Genomic DNA, 21,856 nt, shown 5'->3' with positions numbered 1-21,856 from the left:
CATCCACGGTGCTCAGAATGACAGAAATCACATGCAACTCGAGGATGCAAGGAGATGCTTCCTTCTTACTGGATACCGATGCGCACTTTGAAGATGTTAGAAAAACTGGCACATTTACTTTTCCTCAGCTAACAAGACGAGTAACAGACAGAAAAGTCACTAGCATATATGTCAATCTAATATCACCCATAGTAGAAAAGTTGACCTATTCTATTGGTCAGCTTGTTGTTCTGTGCGAGAAAGAAATAGCCTATTTTTTAAAGCAATGAGGCTGATGCAATAGATCAGAACATTTAGCTTAATATGTTGATAAACTATTATTTATTCACATTATAAACGCAGCAATGCGCACAAGGCAGTACGCTACGCGTGAATGTTCGTTCCATAATGCAATTAGCAAGAAAACACCATTGTTGAAAGTGCACCGAAAATGCAAGCAGTTTCAAGTGACAGAGATGAAAATGTCCGCAAGAAAATTTGAAAGAGGGGAGATCTGGAGATCCAACTAGCATGGGTTGTTAATATGACCAGGATTGTGCCTTTGGCCACTGGAAAATGAAAGAAAGTTCACTTGAAAATCAATAGAACATGAGAGAAATATGCTACCGGTTTCAATGGCTTATGGAAGTCTTTATAAAATACACTGAACAAAAATAAAAATGCAACATTCCACAATTTCAAAGATTTGACTGAGTTACAGGTTATATAAGGAAATCAGTTAATTTTAATTAATTAATTAAGCCCTAATCTGTGGATTACACATAACTGGGAATACAGATATGCATCTGTTGGTCACAGATACCTTAAAAAAAAAGGAAGGGGCGAGGATCAGAAAACCAGTTACCGTAAATTCCGGACTATAAGCCGCAACTTTTTTCCCAGGCTTTGAACCTCGCGGCTTAAACAATGACGCGGCTAATATATGGATTTTTCCCGCTTTCAATTTTTCCCCCAAAAAAACACATTCTGTGACGTGCTCAGTTTTTTGGCGGCATGAAGCTTTCATTAGACCAATGAAATTGCCGAACGGGTTACGGTCAAACAACTTTTTTGTTTACTGTTTAGATTAAATCGAGCGCTCTCAAACTTCCCATCATTCTGATTACGGTATTCATTTAGCCTGTGTAAAGTTCATTTGTTTCTATGTACCGGTAGGCACCTGCGGCTTATAGACATGTGCGGCTTATTTATGTTCAAAATAATAATTTTTAAAAAATTCAGTGGGTGCGGCTTATATTCAGGTGCCCTTAATAGTCCGGAAATTACGGTGGTATCATTTATGAACACCATTTGTCTCATGCAGTGCGACATCTCCTTCGCATAAAATTGATAAGGCTGTTGATTGTGGTCTGTGGAATGTTGTCCCACTCCTCTTCAATGGCTGTGCGAAAACGCTGAATATTGGTGGGAACTGTAAGACGATGTTGTACACGTCGATCCAGAGCATCCCAAACATGCTCAATGGGGTGACATGTCTGGTGAATATGCAGCTCATGGAAGAACTGAGACATTTTCAACTTCCAGGAATTGTGTACAGATCATTTCGACATGGGCCGTGCATTATCATGCTGAAACATGAGGTTATGGCGGTGGATAAATGACACGAAAATGGCCCTCAGGATCTCGTCAAGGTGTCTCTGCATTCAAATTGCCATGGATAAAATGCAATTGTGTTCGTTGTCCGTAGCTTATGACTGCCCATACCATAACCCCATCATGGGGCACTCTGTTCACAACATTGACATCAGCAAACCGTTCGCCCACACAACGCCATGGTAACCAGGATTTATCCGTAAAGAGCACACTTCTCTAGCGTGCCAGTGGCCATCGAAGGTGAGCATTTGCCCACTGAAGTCAGATAGCTTCCCTGACACGGTTTCTGGCAGTTTGTACAGAAATTCTTCAGTTGTGCAAATGCAGTTTCATCAGCTGGCCGGTTGGCTGGTCTCAGACGATCCCGGAGGTGAAGAAGCCAGATGTAGAGGTCATGGGTTGGCGTGGTTACACGTGGTCTGTGTTTGTGAGGCTGGTTGGACGTACTGCCAAATTCTCACAAACGCTTATGGTAGAGAAATAAACATTAAATTCTCTGGCAACAGCTCTGGTGGACATTCCTGCAGTCAGCATTGCATGCTCCCACAAAACTTGAGACATCTGTGAAAAAACTGCCCATTTTAGAGTGGCCTTTTATTGTTCCCAGCACAAGGTGCAAGTATGTAATGATCCTGCTATTTAATCAGCTTCTTGATATGCCACACCTGTCAGGTGGATGGATCATCTTGGCAAAGGAGAAATGCTCACTAACAGGGATGCAAACAAATTTCTGCACAACATTTTTGAGAAATCAAAAATGTCTGGGAACTTTACACGTTGGGTTTATATTTTTGTTCAGTATAATTGCCTCCACATTTGTATTGTTGTATTTTACTTTGAAGCAAGGTAAGACATGCCTAATTATATGAAGTAAAACGTTCAGGTTTCAAACAACTAAGTTTTCAAAATACATATTGCATCCAGATCATTGCAAAGTAGTGTGTGACACGCCTTTCTTACCGTTGCATATAGGCAATGAATGAGATTATAAAAGCACGTTTCACTCCAGCAGCAACAAATTAGTTGTTTGAAAAGCTGTAGCAGCAGGTCTCGCGCTGTCTGACAGATTTTCCGCTCATAGGCTCTGTATCTGTACGCATGTGATAAACTTAACGACTAATGAAAATGCACACAGGCCAATTTAATTCCACTAAATTATGCTAATTAACCTAAAAACTGGTAAGCATGACCGGTCAAATGTATTTCCATCAACTGGTATTTCCATCATGGAATATGCTAAAAAGCATTATTTTAGCAATGGGATTATTTTTCTTCCCCCGGATAATTGGCCGGCTATTACCGGTTTACGGAAACCCTGCATCATATAGGGACAAAGACTCCTACACACAGTGGAAAGGAGGTGTCTTGGTGCTGGGAGAAACCAATATTCATAAGAACATTGGAGTTACAGGTTGAGTAATGTACCCAAATTCCTATTATACGTCAATAATTTATAATAAAAAAAAATAATAAAATGTTTTATTGTCACATACACCGGATAGGTGCAGTGAAATGTGTTGTTTGACATGGTCAGTCATAGTACGGAGCCCTTGGAGAAAATTATGGTTAAGTGCCTTGCTCAAGGATGTTTTACCTTGACAGCTCAGATATTCGAACCAGCAATCTTTCGGCTACTGGCCCAACCCTCTAACCCCTAGGCTAGTTAGTAGTGAATGCCATCTTATTTTTTTCAAAGCCATTTTAGCTCTTGACGTTAAGCCGACAATGCCTGCCTTCTAGTCACGTGTTGCTATGTAACTCCCCTGGACTTGCCCCGGGCAGGCCTGTCCCCCCAGTGTAAGAAACCTGCTAGCAAATGTTTGCTCTATGAAACTAAATAAATACTGCACTCTGAACCCCAAAAACATCTTTGCTAGATTCAAGATAGGTGTAGTTAGACAAATCAAGGAAAGTAATGACATGATGTCGTTTTATTGGAATTTGTAGCCTAAAATGACTGAATAAACCTATAACGTAGCCTGTTTTTGTCGTTTAAGAGTAAATGTAAATTTCCTTACTGGATATTCATTCTGCAGAGAGGGAATTACTGGTTCAGGCAAAGCTGTAAAGACAGAGACAGACACACTGGGTTAAACAGTGTAGTGGTTAACCTCGAAAAAGGAATGCCAGAGGTATATTGTAGTTAGTGCAGGACCATGATTACTGTGTGTGTGTGTGTGTGTTTACACTCACTCTGTAAGTAGTGTAGTACCATCAGTACTAGAGTGTAGCTGCTGAGTGTTCCTTTACTGGCGTCATTTATCCTGTGATGTCTGGCCCACCTCTTTACCACCAAGATGATGGGACGCACACGCCGCTCAGCTATATACACACAGAGCGAGAGAGAAGAGGCTAGTATAGAATTGTAACATAGTGGGCACACATCCAGCACATTGTATGAGTGTGTAACAGGGTTAAAAATACTCTCCTTATTGAAATGTGACTTTCACCCAAATGACCTTTTTTGATATTATTAATTTGTTATGAGTGGCGTAATGTGGTAGTGCAGGTCTGTGGTTACTCTAGAACAGCATGTACAGTGCATTCGGAAATTATTCAGACCCCTTGACCTTTTCTACATTTTGTTACGTTACAGCCTTATTCCTCATCAATCTACACACAATACCCCATAATGACAAAGCAAAAAACAGGTTTCTATATATTTTTTACATTTATTAAAAATAAAACACTGAAATGTCACACTTACATAAGTATTCAGACCCTTTACTCAGTAATTTGGCAGCAATTACAGCCTTGAGTCTTCTTGGGTAAGACGCTACAAGCTTGGCACACCTGTATTTGGTGAGATTCTCCCATTCTTCTCTACAGATCCTCTCAAGCTCTGTCAGGTTGGTTGGGGAGAGTCGCCGCACAACTATTTTCAGGTCTCTCCAGAGATGTCCCATATTGTTTAAGTCCGGGCTCTGGCTGGGCCACTCAAGGACATTCAGAGACTTGTCCGGAAGCCACTCCTGCGCTGTCTTTGCTGTGTGCTTAGGGTCATTGTCCTGTTGGAAGGTGAATGTTCGCCCCAGTCCTGTGCGCTCTGGAGCAGATTTTCATCAAGGATCAATCTGTACTTTGCTCCGTTCATCTTTCCCTTGATCCTGACTAGTCTCTCAGTCCCTGCCGCTGAAAAACATCCCCAAGCATGATGCTGCCACCACCATGCTTCACCATAGGGATCATAACAGGTTTCCTCCAGACGTGACGCTTGGCATTAAGGTCAAAGTGGTCAATGTTGGTTTCAGACCAGAGTCTTTAGTTGCCTTTTGGCTAACTCCAAGCGGGCTGTCATGTGCCTTTTACTGAGGAGTGGCTTCCGTCTGGCCACTCTACCATAAGGCCCGATTGGTGGAGTGCTGCAGAGATGGTTGTCCTTCTGGAAGGTTCTCCCATCTCCACAAAGGAACTCTAGAGGTCTGTCAGACTGACCATCAGGTTCTTGGTCACCTCCCTGACCAAGGCCCTTCTCCCCCGATTGGTCAGTTTGGCCGGGCGGCCAGATCTAGGAAGAGTCTTGGTGGTTCCAAACATCTTCCATTTAAGAAGGATGGAGGCCACTGTGTTCTTGGGGACCTTCAATAATGCAGAAATGTTTTGGTACCCTTCCCCCTCGACACAATCCTGTCTCGGAGCTCTACAGACAATTCCTTCGACCTCATGGCTTGGTTTTTGCTCTGACATGCACTGTCAACTGTAGGACCTTATATAAACAGGTGTGTGCCTTTCCAAATAATGTCCAATTAATTGAAATTACCACAGGTGGACTCCAATCAAGTTGTAGAAACATCAAGGATGATCAATGGAAACAGGATGCACCTGAGCTCAATTTCGAGTCTCTTAGCAAAGGGTCTGAATAGCGGAAAGGGGGATACCTTGTCAGTTGTACAACTGAACGCATTCAACTGAAATGTGTCTTCCGCATTTAACCCAACCCCTCTGAATCAGAGAGGTGCGGAGGGGCAGCGATAATCGACATCCACGTCTTCTGCCCCCTTGCTCAGGGGCAGAACGACAGATTTTTACCTTGTCAGCTTGGGGATTCGATCCAGCAACCCTTCGGTTACTGGCCCAATGCTCTAACCACTAGGCTACCTGCCGCCCCTTACAGTATACTTACAGTACCAGTAAAAGGTTTGGACACACCTACTCATTCCAGGGGTTTTCTTTATTTTTACTATTTTCTACAGTGGAGAATAATAGTGAAGACATCAAAACTATGAAATAACAAATAATAAATCATGTAGTAACCAAAAAAAGTGTTAAACAAAATAAATGTTATATTTGAGATTCTTCAAAGTAGCCACCCTTTGCCTTGATGACAGCTTTGCACACTCTTGGCATTCCTCAACAAGTTTAATGACGTAGTCACCTGGAATGCATTTCATTAAACAGGTGTGCCTTGTTAAAAGGTCATTTGTGGAATTTCTTTCTTTCTTAACGCGTTTGAGCCAATCAGTTGTGTTGTGACAAGGCAGGGGTGGTATTCAGAACATAGCCCTATTTGGTAAAAGACCAAGTCCATATTATGGCTCAAATAAACAAAGAGAAACGACAGTCCATCATTACTTTAAGACATGAAGGTCAGTCAATCCGGAAAATCTCAAAAACTTTGAAAGTTTCTTCAAGTGCAGTTGTAAAAACCATCAAGCGCTATGATGAAATTGGCTCTCATGAGGACCATCACAGGAAAAGTAGACCCAGAGTTACCTCTGCTGCAGAGGATAAGTTCATTAGAGTTACCAGTCTCAGAAATTGCAGCGCAAATAAATGCTTCACAGAGTTCAAGTAACAGACACATCTCAACATCAACTGTTCAGAGGAGACTGTGTGAATCAGGCCTTCATAGTCGAATTGCTGCAAAGAAACCACTACTGAGGACACCAATAAGAAGAGACTTGCTTGGGCCAAGAAACACAAGCAATGGACATTAGACCAGTGGAAATCTGTCCTTTGGTCTGATGAGTCCAAATTTGAGATATTTTGGATCCAACTGCCGTGTCTTTGTGAGACACAGTGTAGGTGAACGGATGATCTCCGCATGTGTGGTTCCCACCGTGAAGCATGGAGAAGCAGGTGTGATGGTGCTTTGCTGGTGACACTGTCAGGGATTTATTTAGAATTCAAGGCACACTTAATCAGCATGACTACCACAGCATTCTGAAGCGATACGCCATCTCATCTGGTTTGCCTTAGTGGGACTATCATTTGTTTTTCAACAGGACAATGACCCAAAACACACCTCCAGGCTCTGTAAGGGCTATTTGACCAATAAGGAGAGTTATGGAGTGCTGCATCAGATGACTTGGCCTCCACAATCACCTGACTTCAACCCAATTGAGATGGTTTGGGATGAGTTGGACCGCAGAGTGAAGGAAAATCAGCCAACAAGTGCTCAGCCAATGTGGGAACTCCTTCAAGACTGTTGGAAAAGCATTCCTCATGAAGCTGGTTGAGAGAATGCCAAGATTGTGCAAAGCTGTCATCAAGGCAAAGGGTGGCTACTTTGAACAATCTCAAATATATACTTTGATTTGTTTAACACGTTTTTGGTTACTACATGATTCCACGTGTTATTTTATAGTTCTGATGTCTTCACTATTATTATTCTACAATGTAAAAAAGTCAAAATAAAGAAAAACCCTTGAGTGAGTAGGTGTGTCCAAACTTTTGACTGGTACTGTATGTAAATAAGGTATCTGTTTTTTGTTTTTAATACATATGTAATGGGATATTGTGTGTAGATTGATGAGGGGGAAAAAAGTATTTAACCAATTTTAGAATAAGGCTGCATGTAACGTAACGTAACAAAACGTGGAAAAAGGTAAGGGAATACACTGTAAAAAGAAAGGAGAATAGCCACACTGTTTAGATCCCCAGTTTTAATGTCAACCACAAGCACAAACTAATGATTTAGTTTAACCAGTAGCCAATAGCTGGAAGAGGGTGAAAGGTGAGCGGTGACAGTTAAGCATTGATGGGTGTTATGTGTGTGACCTAACCGTAGGCGTAACTCCTCAGCAAGAAGGTGTTTCTGATCCCTACAGTGTTGTTTACGTTCAGATCAAACTCGACTCCACTGGAGAAAGAGAGAGGAAGAGATAAATACATTTTTATTGAGGTTTGATATACCTAGTCCATTGCCCATGCACTGTTCTACTGTGGAAATTGACCATTAGTAACATGTACATATTTCTGTCTGTAAAGAAATGAATGACACACAGCCGTATTGTGTGAAGGAGAACCTATACGCTTATACCCAGTCAGCCAGAGGAATGTTCGCTTAACCTCAAGAGTCTGGTTGTTCACAAGGTTTCTTCTCTTCCTCTCAAGGAGTCTTTCCTTGCCAGTGTTGCCTCTGCCTGCTAAGCCTAAATGTGTTTGTGAAAATAAAAAATAAAAATGTGATTGATTGATCAAGTTTCCACCCACCTGACTTTGTCTCTGAATTTGAGGATGGGGACCTTGGCTCGGATCAGTTGCGGTCTCTCTATGTACGCTGTGGACCAGAACACACACATATTCCTCCACTCCACAAGACCTTACACACAGATTTTCGTTACTATGACTACCTAAAGTGAACACCATTGTGTGTGTTTAGTTTACCTACATCTATATATATATATATATTTATATAAAAATGACTCTGGCTTCACCAGGGAACTAGAGCCATCTCGAGGCCCTTGAGGATAAATACAGCTGCTCCTTTATCATTACTACACAAACTCATGGCACAAGATGGGCCAAGCCCACCGATCTGACAGGTGACAGCCATATGGTGTAAACAATTAAGCGGAACCTTATCCAGTCCTTTCACGTACAGTACCAGTCAAAAATAAACATGTTTTTGGTTACTACATGATTCCATGTGTTATTTCATAGTTCTGATGTCTTCACTATTATTCTACAATGTAGAACATAATAAAAATAAAGAAAAACCCTTGAATGAGTAGGTGTATCCAAACTTTTGACTGGTACTGTACTAGTGGTCATAATGGATCGGAGAAAGGGAGAGGAGACAAGGAAAGGAAGCTGATGAAGAGTATTGAGAGACACAGCTGAAAAATGCTTAAACAGCAGCGTTAGTACTCACAAAGTCTGTAGAAGAGCTGCTGAATGAGACTGAGTACATACACAGCATCATTCCTCTGGTCCACCTGACAGAGACACAGACAGGATCAATGGGCATTTTATTCACAGAAAGATAGACGGGTTAGCTGATAGTCACAAAAACGATGCGCACGCTTCAATGGGGCAGAAGTCTGTGTGTTGTTGTGATTCTAGATGGCCAAATAGCTAGCAACAATGACAAGAAGCTGCCATGTTGGGAACTGTAGATGGCTCGTTTCACAATGTCTTGTTTTGAGGTGTTTTGACTGATGTCACGTCTATGCTAATATGGCTGTGTGTCTGTAGCTAGGTTTCCATCCAATTGGAGACAGATTTTCAAGTAAATATTCAAAAAATCTGCATAAAAACAATATGTGCATTTTACCACGAGGTGTGTTTCCCTCAAAAGCTGTGTGTGAGGACATAGTGCACAATAAAAACACTTTTGCGCTTAAGTTCCCATGTACCAAATAAAAAACAGAAGTCCAATGCGTTTCAATCGAACTTTCAACTCTACCAATCGTTTTGTCCCAAAAACTGTTGTGATAAATAGCAAATGTGCCCAATCTGGTTTTGGCGCATGCTTTTGAGACAAGAGTTCACTGATAAATTGGTTATATGACAAGATAGACTAAGAGCAAGATCATTATATTTGATAAAGCACCAATCCTCATGTCACCAGCATTCAAATAATAGCCTACCCTCGATATTTATTGGAAATTTGCATGATCACCATGCACTTAACCACCATGTGAAGTTCATCATAACTTATTTAATCTGCCTATAAACTCATGCTTTTCCACGTTGTGGTGATAGGCCTAGAACGTAACATATTTACTTCCAAGTTTACCTCAAAATGATAGTTATTATATCAACATTTGCACATAAAGGTGTTTCCACCACAATTGTCGCATATTCAATTTCACGACAAAAAGATTATCCACCCTTGTCTAGCATATTTTGTTTTCTTGACATTAGGAAATTTTACCCACAAATTTCCTGTTTCCACCAGGCCTGTTGTGACTTTTTTTAAGCTTCAGGTAATTCCTCCGCATTAAATGGTTGGATGGAGATCTGGTTTGTGTGTGTTACAAGTAATTGACACACTCACTGGTGCTGCTTGGATGACCAAACAGAGGTCAGCATCACTGTTCCTGCTGCCGAAACCACTGAGAGAAGAACCAGCCAGGTACAACCTCACCACTGAGAGAGAGAGAGAGGAGAGAGAGAGAGGAGAGAGAGGAGAGAGAGAGAGGTGTAGAGAATTATGACAGTAGGATGATTTAGTGTGTGTCTGTGTGTGTTACATACATGGGAAGAGTCTCTGGATCTCTCTCTGTAGTTGAGCTCTGCACAGCTCCTTCCTCTCCAGGTCAGTCGACTGCTGCTGGCATGCCTCAAAAAGCTCCACCATCTGACCACTCAGCTGAGAGACACAACAACTCACAGCATCTGTACTGATACACACACGTGCTATCCCACTGGGACTTGTTTTCCCATGATCTCTATTTGTTTGTGTATATCCATGTGAACGTGAATGTAAACGCCCGGGTTGGATAAAAAGAAAACCGCTACACATAACATGTATTATTATCATGATCCTGAGGCTTACCTTGTCCTTGGCATAAGCCTGCAGTGAGCTACGAGGGTTCTCTCCCCACAGGGGGGGCATCCGTGGGGCAGACGGTTGGGGGCTGAGAGGGGAGTGCTGGATTAGGGTAGACTGTGTTTCCCTGGGGCCAGGGCGGGATACAGTGGGAGAGGAGCCGACAGCAGGAGGACTGCCATGATGGGGGACAGGGGAACTGAAGTGCTGCCTCTTTAAATTATACGGGCTGTGGTCTCCACTGTGCCTCCTAGTATACATAGGGAGAAGACACAGGAGCACACACACACCGGAGAGGAAGACACACACGCACACTTTAGGAAACTGCAACATTTCAGGTCTAACGTTTGGAAATGGTGCCTGTGCTAATGAAATAGGGCAGGTAGAAGAAAACATAGAAAGAATAAACAAGCCTTACTTCCTCCCGTTGGCCAGTGCAGATGCATGAGGACCAGGTGGGGTGCTGGGACTTGGCTTCCAATCATATAGGGGAATATCTGAAGGACCTGCAGGCAGGGACCAACCATGGAAACTACACACACAGTGAGAATAGGTTAACACACCAGCATGAAATATCTCAGTAGTCGATAAACAGAGCAAAGAGATCAAGTACATACACGTAGCCATACAGACTAAAGAGAATGCATTTGATTCTGTATTGCTTGCGCACATATGGCACAAATGCAGGATTCATTTTCACAACGTTAGGAAAAGAGAAGTGATTTGTCAGGTGAGGAAACAGAAAAAGTAGTCTGCAGCAGACCCAGGTTTGGAAAGTCTTTGATAATACTTTTGGGTCTTTCCATGTCATTTCAACAAGTCATGACACCCACCATCTCAGATTGTTCCCGAAATCGTTTTTGTAGTTAGAAACAGATAAGATTAGCATTCCTGCAACATTTTGTTGAAATATAATTTGATCTCTGAGAAATTAATATAATTGATTTCACCCAAATTGTGCATTTTAAATTATATGAATCATATAATATTCAATAAATATAGTAGATGAAATCTGATTTGGACCCCAAAATATTCTAACAATGTGTGAAACATGAGGATTCCAAAGAAATTGTCAAAAGCCACACACGGACCACCCACACCAATCCAACAAGTTTGACAAGTAGTATGGAGCTGCAGCTCAGTGAATTTGTGAATTTTTTTTACCCTGTTCAGAGAAATTAGCCATTGAAGTTGTTAGGTTTATATCCCATCTTACATCCTGATATTACCAGATTCTGACCAGTAGATGGGGCTGTTCCTGGTATTCTGTGATTAATTTTAAAATAATCCCCCACCCCTCAATGGTTCACCCAAAGCACAAAATGACATATTGGTTCCCTTAACCTGTAAACCAGGATTCCCCAACTTTGCCCCCCATTACATTGGTTTGGGCTTCTTGTGGTCAATTTGCAGTCTACATATTATTTGTAATTACGTTCTGGCCCCCTGACCATATGCTCAACAATAAAAAAATAAAAAAATGTCCCACGGCTGAATCTAGTTGATGATCCCTGCTGCTGTAAGCAGTGTACAAGGTACAACATCAACCCATGCTTTGGTTTACCTGCAGTGAAGCAAACTGGTGAGGGTCCAAAAAGGTGACAAAATATATGTTTTTACATTTGCATATTTTCAGAAAATGACAAGTACATAACACATATTTGAACAATCTCAATAGTCAGGAAACATGTTTATGGTAGGCTGGCATTTCTTAATTGATGACATGGGTCGAAGATTATGTTTTGGTTATTTAGATCTCCAGTCACCTTTTGTTTCCTGTATATGTTTACTGTTAATGTAACTAGCCTAAATATATAGAGAACAAAAATATAAACACTACACGCAACAATTTAAGATTTTACTGAGTTACAGTTCATATGACAAAATCAGTCAATTGAAATAAATAAATTAGGCCCTAATCTATGGATTTGACATTACTGGGAATGCAGATATGCATCTGTTGGTCACAGGTACCTTAGAAAAATGGGCCTCAGGATCTCGTCATTGTATTTTTGTGCTTTAAAAATCCCATTGATAAAATGCAATTGTGTTTATTGTCCATAGCATATGCCTGCCGATACCATAACCCCACCTCCACAATGTGGAACTCTGTTCACAACGTTGACATGAGCAAACCGCTTGCCAACACGACGCCACATACAGTTGAAGTCGGAAGTTTACATACACTTAGGTTGGAGTCATTAAAACTCGTTTTTCAACCACTCCACACATTTCTTATTAACAAACTATAGTTTAGGCAAGTCAGTTAGGACATCTACTTTGTGCATGACACAAGTAATTTTTCCAACAATTGTTCACAGACATATTATTTCACTTATAATCCACTGTATCACAATTCCAGTGGGTCAGAAGTTTACATGCACTAAGTTGACTGTGCCTTTAAACAGCTTGGAAAATTCCAAAAAATGATGTCATGGCTTTAGAAGCTTCTGATAGGCTAATTGACATCATTTGACTCAATTGGAGGTGTACCTGTGGATGTAGTTCAAGGCCTACCTTCAAACTCAGTGCCTCTTTGCTTGACATCATGGGAAAATCAAAAGAAATCAGCCAAGACCTCAGAAAAAAATTGTAGACCTCAACAAGTCTGGTTCAACCTTGGGAGCAATTTCCAAACGCCTGAAGGTACCATGTTCATCTGTACAAACAATAGTACGCAAGTATAAACACCATGGGACCACAAAGCCGTCATACTGCTCAGGAAGGAGACGCGTTCTGTCTCCTAGAGATTAACGTACTTTGGTGCAAAAAGTGCAAATCAATCCCAGAACAGCAAAGGACCTTGTGAAGATGCTGGAGGAAACAGGTACAAAAGTATCTATATCCACAGCAAAACGAGTCCTATATTGGCATAACCTGAAAGGCCGCTCAGCAAGGAAGAAGCCACTGCTCCAAAACCGCCATAAAAAAAGCCAGAGAACGGTTTGCAACTGCACATGGGGACAAAGATCGTACTTTTTGGAGAAATGTCCTCTGGTCTGATGAAACAAAAATAAAACTGTTTGGCCATAATGACAATTGTTATGTGTGGAGGAAAAAGGGTGAGGATTGCAAGCCGAAGAACACCATGCCAACTGTGAAGCGCGGGGGTGGCAGCAGCATGTTGTGGGGGTGCTTTGCTGCAGGAGGGACTGCTGCACTTCACAAAATAGATGGCATCATGAGGAAAGAAAATTATGTGGATATATTGAAGCAACATCTTAAGACATCAGTCAGGTAGTTAAAGCTTGGTCGCAAATGGGTCTTCCAAATGGACAATGACCCAAAGCATACTTCCAAAGTTGTGGCAAAATGGCTTAAGGACAACAACGTCAAGGTATTGGAGTAGCCATCACAAAGTCCTGACCTCAATCCCGTAGAAAATGTGTGGGCAAAACTGAAAAAGCGTGTGCGAGGAAGGAGGCCTACAAACCTGACTCAGTTACACCAACTCTGTCAGGAGGAATGGGCCAAAATTCACCCAACTTATTGTGGGAAGCTTGTGGAAGGCTACCCGAAACATTTGACCCAAGTTAAACAATTTAAAGGCAATGCTACCAAATACTAATTGTGTGTATGTAAACTTCTGACCCACTGGGAATGTGATGAAAGAAATAAAAGCTGAAATAAATCATTCTCTCTACTATTATTCTGACATTTCACATTCTTAAAATAAAGTGATGATCGTAACTGGTCTAAGACAGGGAGTTTTTACTAGGATTATATGTCAGGAATTGTGAAATACTGAGTTTAAATGTATTTGGCTAAGGTGTATGTAAACTTCCGACTTCAACTGTATGTCTACCTCACTTTAGCACTTTTCTTCACTCAACAAATGGTGTTGAAGCACTCAGTACCAGTAGTCTGAAGCCTCTGCTCCTGTGTTGCAGGAAGTGCTCTGTTTAACCATCTAGTTGCACTTTACCAGACTGCACACTTATCGCAACTTAACACTCCTGCTGCACCACCAATCCACAGCTGCACAGAGACAGAACTGCGTTGCCACAAACCAAGAACACTACCAGTAGGTCTATGTTACACAGCATTTTGTAATAGTCCTTATTTTTCAGGTTGTGAAAACCAACCAACACAAGTGCTGGAACAAGGTAAGATTAGAGACGTGTCCAGCTGAAAAGCTTTAAGAACAGTGGCATCAGTCTTTAAAATGTAATATAAAATGTTAGGAAGAAAGGCTGGGATGCAAAAACTCTAGTGATCTATATCTGTGTTAATTGACATTCTCAGCCTAGTGCTCTTTATCTAGACAGGTTACAGCAGTAATGAGTGGTAAAACATGGTCATACATAAAACATCTCACACATACATGGTGGGAGCTACTGTGGATCTCTCCTACTTTCATGTGTGTACTAGTTAAATTATTTGTCAAGATGCAAAACCGTGCGTCTTTGGAAGTTAAAAGTTTGTTGTGGGGAGGTAGGAGGGGGGCATTATTCATGGTCACAACCAGTGAAAGCCTTGAAATCTTGGTCAGAGCCTAACAGGTCCATCGTCAAGTCCATCGTTCATAGCCGCAAAACAGCGCAACCCATAGCCAATGGTCTTCACTAATATTCTACAACGTAGAGAATAGTAAAAATAAAGGTGTCTCCAAACTTTTGACCGGTACTGTACATACACACACATACATTGCACACAGGCTGTAACGAAAGAGAATAGTTTCTGAATGTACTGTATGCAGGAAAATAAAAGTAAGGCAAGTGATGTATCGGAAATTGTGTAATGGCATTATAGTCAAACTAAAATATTGTCATATAACTATAAATACAGTTTATACACGTTTTATACATATGTTCTGTATAAATAGCCTCCAAAATATACGTAAACAGACCATATATGTCTCAGATTTAGTTTTCTTTTAAAGCTGTTATTGTTATTATATGATACAATATCAGTACTTGTTGCATTTACAACTTATCTAAGTCCTATCATCAACTGATTTGAGCCAGTGTATGGCTGTGGATTGACTGGATTGTTTGAATGAAATGTTGGTATATTGGCAGTTAATTTGAAAAATGTATGGAATCATTCTCTAAAACGGATTGGCTAGCTAGCTAAGACACAGAGTGCAGATACATTCTTCACATTCATTGTTTTACAAAACAACTTATCACAGCACTGGCAAACCATGGTCGACCAACTCCCTGACCAACATGGCTGACCTTTGGACCATCATAATAGAGGTTTCTTTTCTTTTCTAGTATGCTAAATCCTAATTCAATGGGCACAGTATTGTCCCATGAGGTTGCGGGGCAAGCCCATCATGCACAGCAGTTTTTTTGTTACTCTCTTTACTACAGGGGGCTCGAGAACAATGACCTTGTACACAATTTCGAGGACACTTTTAGACTCTTGAGCACTGCTTTCAGAACTACCGGCTTAAAAGTATACAAAACCTCTGTTCAATTTCTTCAAAAAACGTGTTCTCTTTAGTCTATATGGACATACATACATAGAAAGACCCACCCAGCAACATTATTCCATGGGATTGACTTACTTTGTATTAGCGATGTTTCGTGGGGCCTCAGCTAGTTGCTGGTGATGTTGAAGGAAGGCCTGAGGTAGCGGGTAGAGTCCATTACCGTGCCCGTGTTTGGAGTTGTAGGGCGGGCGTCCCGCTGGCGCAGCGCTGGGGTACATGTTGCTGCTCACGGAGGTCCAACATCAACTGCGCCTCGGTGTATTGGTCTCAGGCTAGATGAAGTACCAAGAAACAACGCCGAGATCTTAGCCAGCAGTCTTAAATATTTTTATAATTTAGCTAGCAAGCTAGTTATGCTAAGTTAGGTAACGTTAGCTAGCTAGTAAGCTAACGTTAGCGGTTTCACTTGTTAGTCTGTTTTTGAGTCTCTGCATCAACATCTGTTAGGCTGGAGAAAAGAATTATTGCAGTAAAAATTGTTTACTTTGGAGATTCGGAGTTTGCTCGTCAATAGCTCTCGGACAGAAGGTCCTAGGATGATGAGTGATACATAGAATCAGATGATGGTACAGAGCTAAGTAAACCCCTTGTGTTTACCGATAGTCGAACTCTTCCCTTATTAACAGAGGCAAAAAGGAGGCAATACGCTGTTTTCTTGGACTCTGGTGATTTAGGGACCATCGTAAAAGTGCAATACCGGTAATTGCGTGTAAGCTACAAAAATGTTTTTGTATTCCTATTCAGAAGGGTTAAACCTATATGACGATTACACACTGCATGGCACCTCCAGTCACTGAAGGGCCCAGCATTTGTATTATTTACCTCTAGCTACCAAAGGGGCTATATTTGACCCATTTACAAGGAAGCTTCCTATCCAGGTCAAATGGAGATGTAAAACCATATAATGTGAAGTCACTGACCCCCTCATCCATGCTATATTAATGATATTTCCAGTTCATCACTTCCCTGATTTTACAGCCGTATTTCTTGTGATAGGTCTGTATTTCAATACCTTCCTATCAATATAAGCTACAGATCTAGAAACAAGTGTGGTGGGTTCCTTTACAGCTCTTTCAAAATTATTCCCCTTTGATTTTGTACAAATATTTATCCTATTATTATTTGTTCACGTACAGATCTAATATTCTTTAGCTCTATCCAGATGGTTTTGAAATCTAACACTGAAAAGTATTTTCAATATTGTATATATATATGCCATAGTGCCCTCAAAGCTAAAGAGCCTGGGACTAAACACATCCCTCTGCAACTGGATCCTGGACTTCCTGACGGGCTGCCCCCAGGTGATAAGGGTAGGTAACAACACATCCGCCACGCTGATCCTTAACACGGGGCCTCTCGGGTGCATGCTCAGTCCCCTCCTGTACTCCCTGTTCACTCATGACTGCACGGCCAGGCACGATATCCCCGTCTGTATTAGCAAAACAGTCTTGTAGCCTCGCGTCTGCTTCATCCGACCACTTCTGTATTGAGTGCATCACTGGAACTTCCAGTGGAACAGCTGAGTCAGAGTTGAACTCTATTTGAAGTCAAAATCAAGGTTAGTAACTGTCGATCTTGATGTCCAGAAGTCATGTGTGATAATAGTATGAACTTTCTGTACAAAGAAAGTAAAGATAAACACGATAAAAGTAATAGAAAAGTTGGGTTGGAACTCGTAAGATATGACCCTTCTCAGTCAACATAGGCGAGAGGTGTGCTTTGTTAATACAACCTATGGATTACAGAATAAAGTTAGGAATGTTCATGCGAGACAGGAGTCAGGATTTTGCGTTTCATTGGGATTGGGACTATATTGGAAAATATATATGTTATATGTTAAGACTTCAGTTGACAGAGATGCCTATGTAGTGAATTGTGCATAGGCCTATCAAATTTGTGACTGTATTTTATAGGCTATACTGTAGGGGTTTCCTGTAGGGTTTATTAACTGCATTCGGGTCGCGTGTGCAGTCTGGCAGTGTCACTTATGTGTGTGCTTTTTATGTCAGTTTCAGTTATGTGTGTGTGGAATTTATGGTGACTATTTGTGAAGTAAATACGCTAGGTTAAATGCTTCCATGCATCAACCAGCTTGGATAATGTGCTATTACATTTTTGGCTAGTCTGATGCTGCACATGTTGTGTATTTTGTGGAATTGCATTAGTGCAGACATTAGGTATTTTTTTTCTTTATTTCCCTGGTTTTGTCATTTTATTTTTGGGGGAAATGTGAAGAGTGTTCCCTGGACAGTCCAGGGATCCCAGTTACCCAGGTTGATCCCTAATGTACACGGTTAGAAATGTGGTATTACACACCAAAGGGTTCTGTAAGTGGTGTATGGCCCAATCCTAAATCCTATGGACTTGTGGAGATCTGAGTGGATTTAACTGGTGTAAGCAATATGGCAATAGCTTCAACGTTCCATCTTATAGTATTTGGACTTTTCACCATACTGCTTATACCAATCTCCACAACCTTTGATCTCCACAAGTGCATAGGGCATAGGTTCAAAGGGTTGATTGGGTATTGTGCCTATGACATTGCCCTTTGGAGGATGCTGTCTTTTGGAAGGGATCTTAAACGGGTGCCTTGACTCTCTGATCATTTAGTAGCTTAACATGGTGGGCCTACTTCTCATAAGATAATAGTTTCTTACCCTGATGTCCTGGCTAAATTCCAATTTGAACCCTCTACCATAATATTCATGTAATCATTCCTCTCACAAGTAATTATAGCTCATTAATCCACTCTCTGCCCTATGCAACTAACACTTATGTGTTGGCAGCTAAAAATAGCCATTAAAATATATTTATTATACTGTATTTAAACAACTAATAAAATATTGTTTTGGGCTTCATCAATGATACAGATGGAATGGACAAATACACAGGTCATAGGGATATGCAAAGAACATTTGCAAAGAAACTATTCAGCTGGCGTGCAATGAGAGGTGTGGTTGTCAATTCAATTTGTCCACAGGTTAAGAGGAACTGTGGTCAATGGCTTCACCTAGTGTCAAAATACAGAACGGAAAACAGTAAATCAAAGGTAGAGGCAAGGCAAGCATATTACAACTGCACAAGTGAGCAAATATGTAAAACCAATGCTAGAACTGATAGAATAAAGACCTAGGTAGGGAATATATGTTAAAACTACAATATTGGAATGTTTTTTCAGTGTTTGTTTCAAAACCATCTGGATACAAAGCAACATAAACTGTTATCTGTACCTGACTTAGTAACCAAGGCAGTAATAGGAAAAATTATTTTAGAGAATCAAAAGGAAAGAATTTTGAAAATGTAAGGTGAACCCAACACACTTGTTTGTAGATCTGTAGCTCATATGGACAGTGAGCTATTGAAAATATGGAAATATTCCTAAAAATTAGTGCAATGGAAAAAGGAAATTCTAATGGGTGTACAATGAGGTAGGACTGTGACATAACATCAACTGGTTTTACAGGTATATGTCATTTGGATAAGAAACTATTGAAAATGAGATATCTATGTGAACAAAGAACCACAACTATAATAGGATAAATATTTGTAGAATATCAAAGGGGAGGAGTACAAAAAAAGGTGTAGCTTTCATAAGAGAGGTAAAGTTTGCAAGTTTGCAGATGACACAACAGTAGAAGGCTTGATTACCAACAACGATGAGACAACCTATAGGGAGGAGGTGAAGGCACTCGGAGTGTGGTGTCAGGAAAACAACCTCTCACTCAAAGTCAACAAAACAAAGGAGATGATTGTGGACTTCAGAAAACAGCAGAGGGACCTGGTACGGCAACTGCACCGCCCACAACCGCAGGGCTCTCCAGAAGGTGGTGCGGTCTGCACAACGTATCACCGGAGTCAAATTACCTGCCCTCCAGGACACCTACAGCACCCGATGTCACAGGAAGGCCAAAAAGATCATCAAGGACAACAACCACCTGAGCCACTGCCTGTTCACCCCGCTACCATCCAGAAGGCGAGGTCAGTACAGGTGCATCAAAGCTGGGACCGAGAGACTGCAAAATAGCTTCTATCTCAAGGCCATCAGACTGTTAAACAGCCATCACTAACAAAGAGGCTGCTGTCTACATACAGACTTAAAATCATTGGCCACTTTAATGAATGATACAGTTATTTATAAGTGAAATAATCTGTCTGTAAACAATTGTTGGAAAAATGACTTGTGTCATGCACAAAGTAGATGTCCTAACAGACTTGCCAAAACTGTAGTTCGTTAACAAGAAATTTGTGGAGTGGTTGAAAAACGAGTTTTAATGACTCCAACCTAAGTGTATGTAAACTTCCAACTTCAACTGTATGTATGTGAAAAAATAACCACAGCTGGAAAAGGTTAAATAATTGTAAAAAAAACTAAGGGGAAGAATTCAGAGAAAAAATAAAAGGTGTATTTTTCATAAAAGAGGTAAAGGAACCCAACCCAAGGACACTGAGATATTGAACAGAAGACCCATAACTGGAAATATGAATATAAAATCAGTGCAGTGCAGTGGCGCAAATAAGTTATATTTCAGATGGTGTCAACGTCATTTAATTTTCATGCATTTTGGAGTTGAATGTCTTTTTAAAAAGTCACCAGAAGTGACCTTGTCACAGTTATGCTATCAAACAATCTGACCTGACCCGACTCAAACTCCTCCAGCAAAGAACCCCCCCAACCCTATCTATGCCTCACCACTGCTGAAAACACTGAAGATCATAGGCCTATTCATGCTTTATAACCTTGTATTTTTACATAAAATAATAAATATAAACAAAATCAAATTTCAATTTTTAATTGTTGTAGGAAGAAACTAAGTTTGTTTAAGAGCTCTTGATCATTTAATTGAGACAAACATTATGTTTTCCTGTAAACACCACATTCTGCTGATTGCACTTTTAAGACAGTCCCTTAGCCACGAGTGCATAATTCTCCCCTATTGAAACCAACTTAAAGGGGAATGGAAACACTAGAGGTGTTTTCGAAATACTCATACTAACCGCACTAACCATGCTATTTGTGACATGTATTGAGTATATCGTATGCTTATTGGTCATAGTATGGATATAGTATGCCGGATGTCGACCTAAATTCGGCAAAATATGAAGTTTACATGCAGAGGACACTATTTCCGTACTTTAGGGCCCATAATGCACTTCTTCAGGAAATGGGCGTGGCTTTACATCGTTTCGAGATTTGAAGAAAATGGTCGAAAATGTGCAGTCGAAGTACAACGAGAACGGATACAAATTCATTGCCTTAATTATGACGAATGTTAAGGAAATGTTGAGCAATAGTAATGACTTTTCAAATAAGTTACCTTACACGTTATATTTGCTGACAATTTGTTAGCTATGCTGTCCTTACGAAACACATAGCATATCATTACAGCAGTATGTACCGGTATGTTGTTAGCTAGCTACCTAACGTTAGTTGGCTACTTATACATCAAACTTGCCAGTATATTAACTATAGGATATCTAACTAACTACCCAACGTTTATTGACTTGATTATTCCTGTCATGCTTAGCTTAATGGTATAGTCGTTTTGCGTTCTCAATGGACATTTGGGTGCTTTCATAAATTTGTTCTGGCTATCTACTCCAAATTCAGAGTGTACCAGAGCGCAGAATAATGAATTTATGATCGCTCAACACCCATTGAATATGGCCGGTGTCAGTAAATGTGGCAAAAAGCGTAATTAAATTGTTGCTAGCAGCACAGTTAGTCACCAACGCTCTGGATAACATGAAAACTGCCTTACCAGCTCTGCTAGGGCGAGTAAAATGGTCAGAGTGGTCTCATTTGTGTCTGAACGTAGCTAGCTAGCAAGCTAGCCAACGTTAACTTGAGTGCTTGACTGCAGTTGTAAGGTCAGAACGCTCAGATCAACCCTACTCCTCGCCTGAGCGTCCAATGTGCTCTCCGAGAGCGAAACGCACTGAATTTACAAACGGACAATCTGACAATGCTCTGAATTTACTAGCGCACTCTGGCACTCCAGATTGAATTTAAGGACACATCCGAAGTTGTAAAATGTCTAACTAGTCATTTGTTATGCTAACTCGCTAGCAAGAGGTTGCATAGCAACAGCATCAACTTCGGGTAG

At 40.8% G+C, this 21,856-nt stretch overlaps 1 protein-coding gene and 1 long non-coding RNA gene across 3 annotated transcripts in view; one reads left to right on the top strand and one right to left on the bottom strand.

Annotated features, from left to right (window-relative positions):
* The window catches only part of tent2 (terminal nucleotidyltransferase 2), a 38,457-nt gene extending 22,039 nt beyond the window's left edge, over positions 1-16,418 (bottom strand). The window contains exons 1-11 of one of the 2 annotated variants that reach the window (XM_029722232.1): positions 16,237-16,418; positions 15,828-16,024; positions 10,731-10,844; positions 10,319-10,562; positions 10,018-10,132; positions 9,818-9,909; positions 8,690-8,753; positions 8,029-8,095; positions 7,599-7,675; positions 3,787-3,915; positions 3,612-3,655 (exon numbers count right to left, since the gene is read on the bottom strand). In XM_029722232.1, the coding sequence (XP_029578092.1) occupies positions 3,612-3,655; positions 3,787-3,915; positions 7,599-7,675; positions 8,029-8,095; positions 8,690-8,753; positions 9,818-9,909; positions 10,018-10,132; positions 10,319-10,562; positions 10,731-10,844; positions 15,828-15,970 (1,089 nt within the window). In that variant the 5' untranslated portion in view covers positions 15,971-16,024; positions 16,237-16,418. Of the gene's footprint in view, positions 1-3,611; positions 3,656-3,786; positions 3,916-7,598; positions 7,676-8,028; positions 8,096-8,689; positions 8,754-9,817; positions 9,910-10,017; positions 10,133-10,318; positions 10,563-10,730; positions 10,845-15,827 lie in introns of both variants that reach the window. The other variant, XM_029722231.1, reaches the window with a different exon arrangement.
* Positions 1-21,856, top strand: part of LOC115167632 (uncharacterized) — a 48,494-nt gene that overhangs the window by 16,483 nt on the left and 10,155 nt on the right. The window lies entirely within an intron of this gene.

This window comes from Salmo trutta, chromosome 29, assembly GCF_901001165.1.
Source record: "Salmo trutta chromosome 29, fSalTru1.1, whole genome shotgun sequence".
Classification (NCBI taxonomy): domain Eukaryota; kingdom Metazoa; phylum Chordata; class Actinopteri; order Salmoniformes; family Salmonidae; genus Salmo; species Salmo trutta.
The sequence above is the reverse complement of the archived record's forward strand: the minus strand, read 5'-3'. Positions and strand labels throughout refer to the sequence as shown.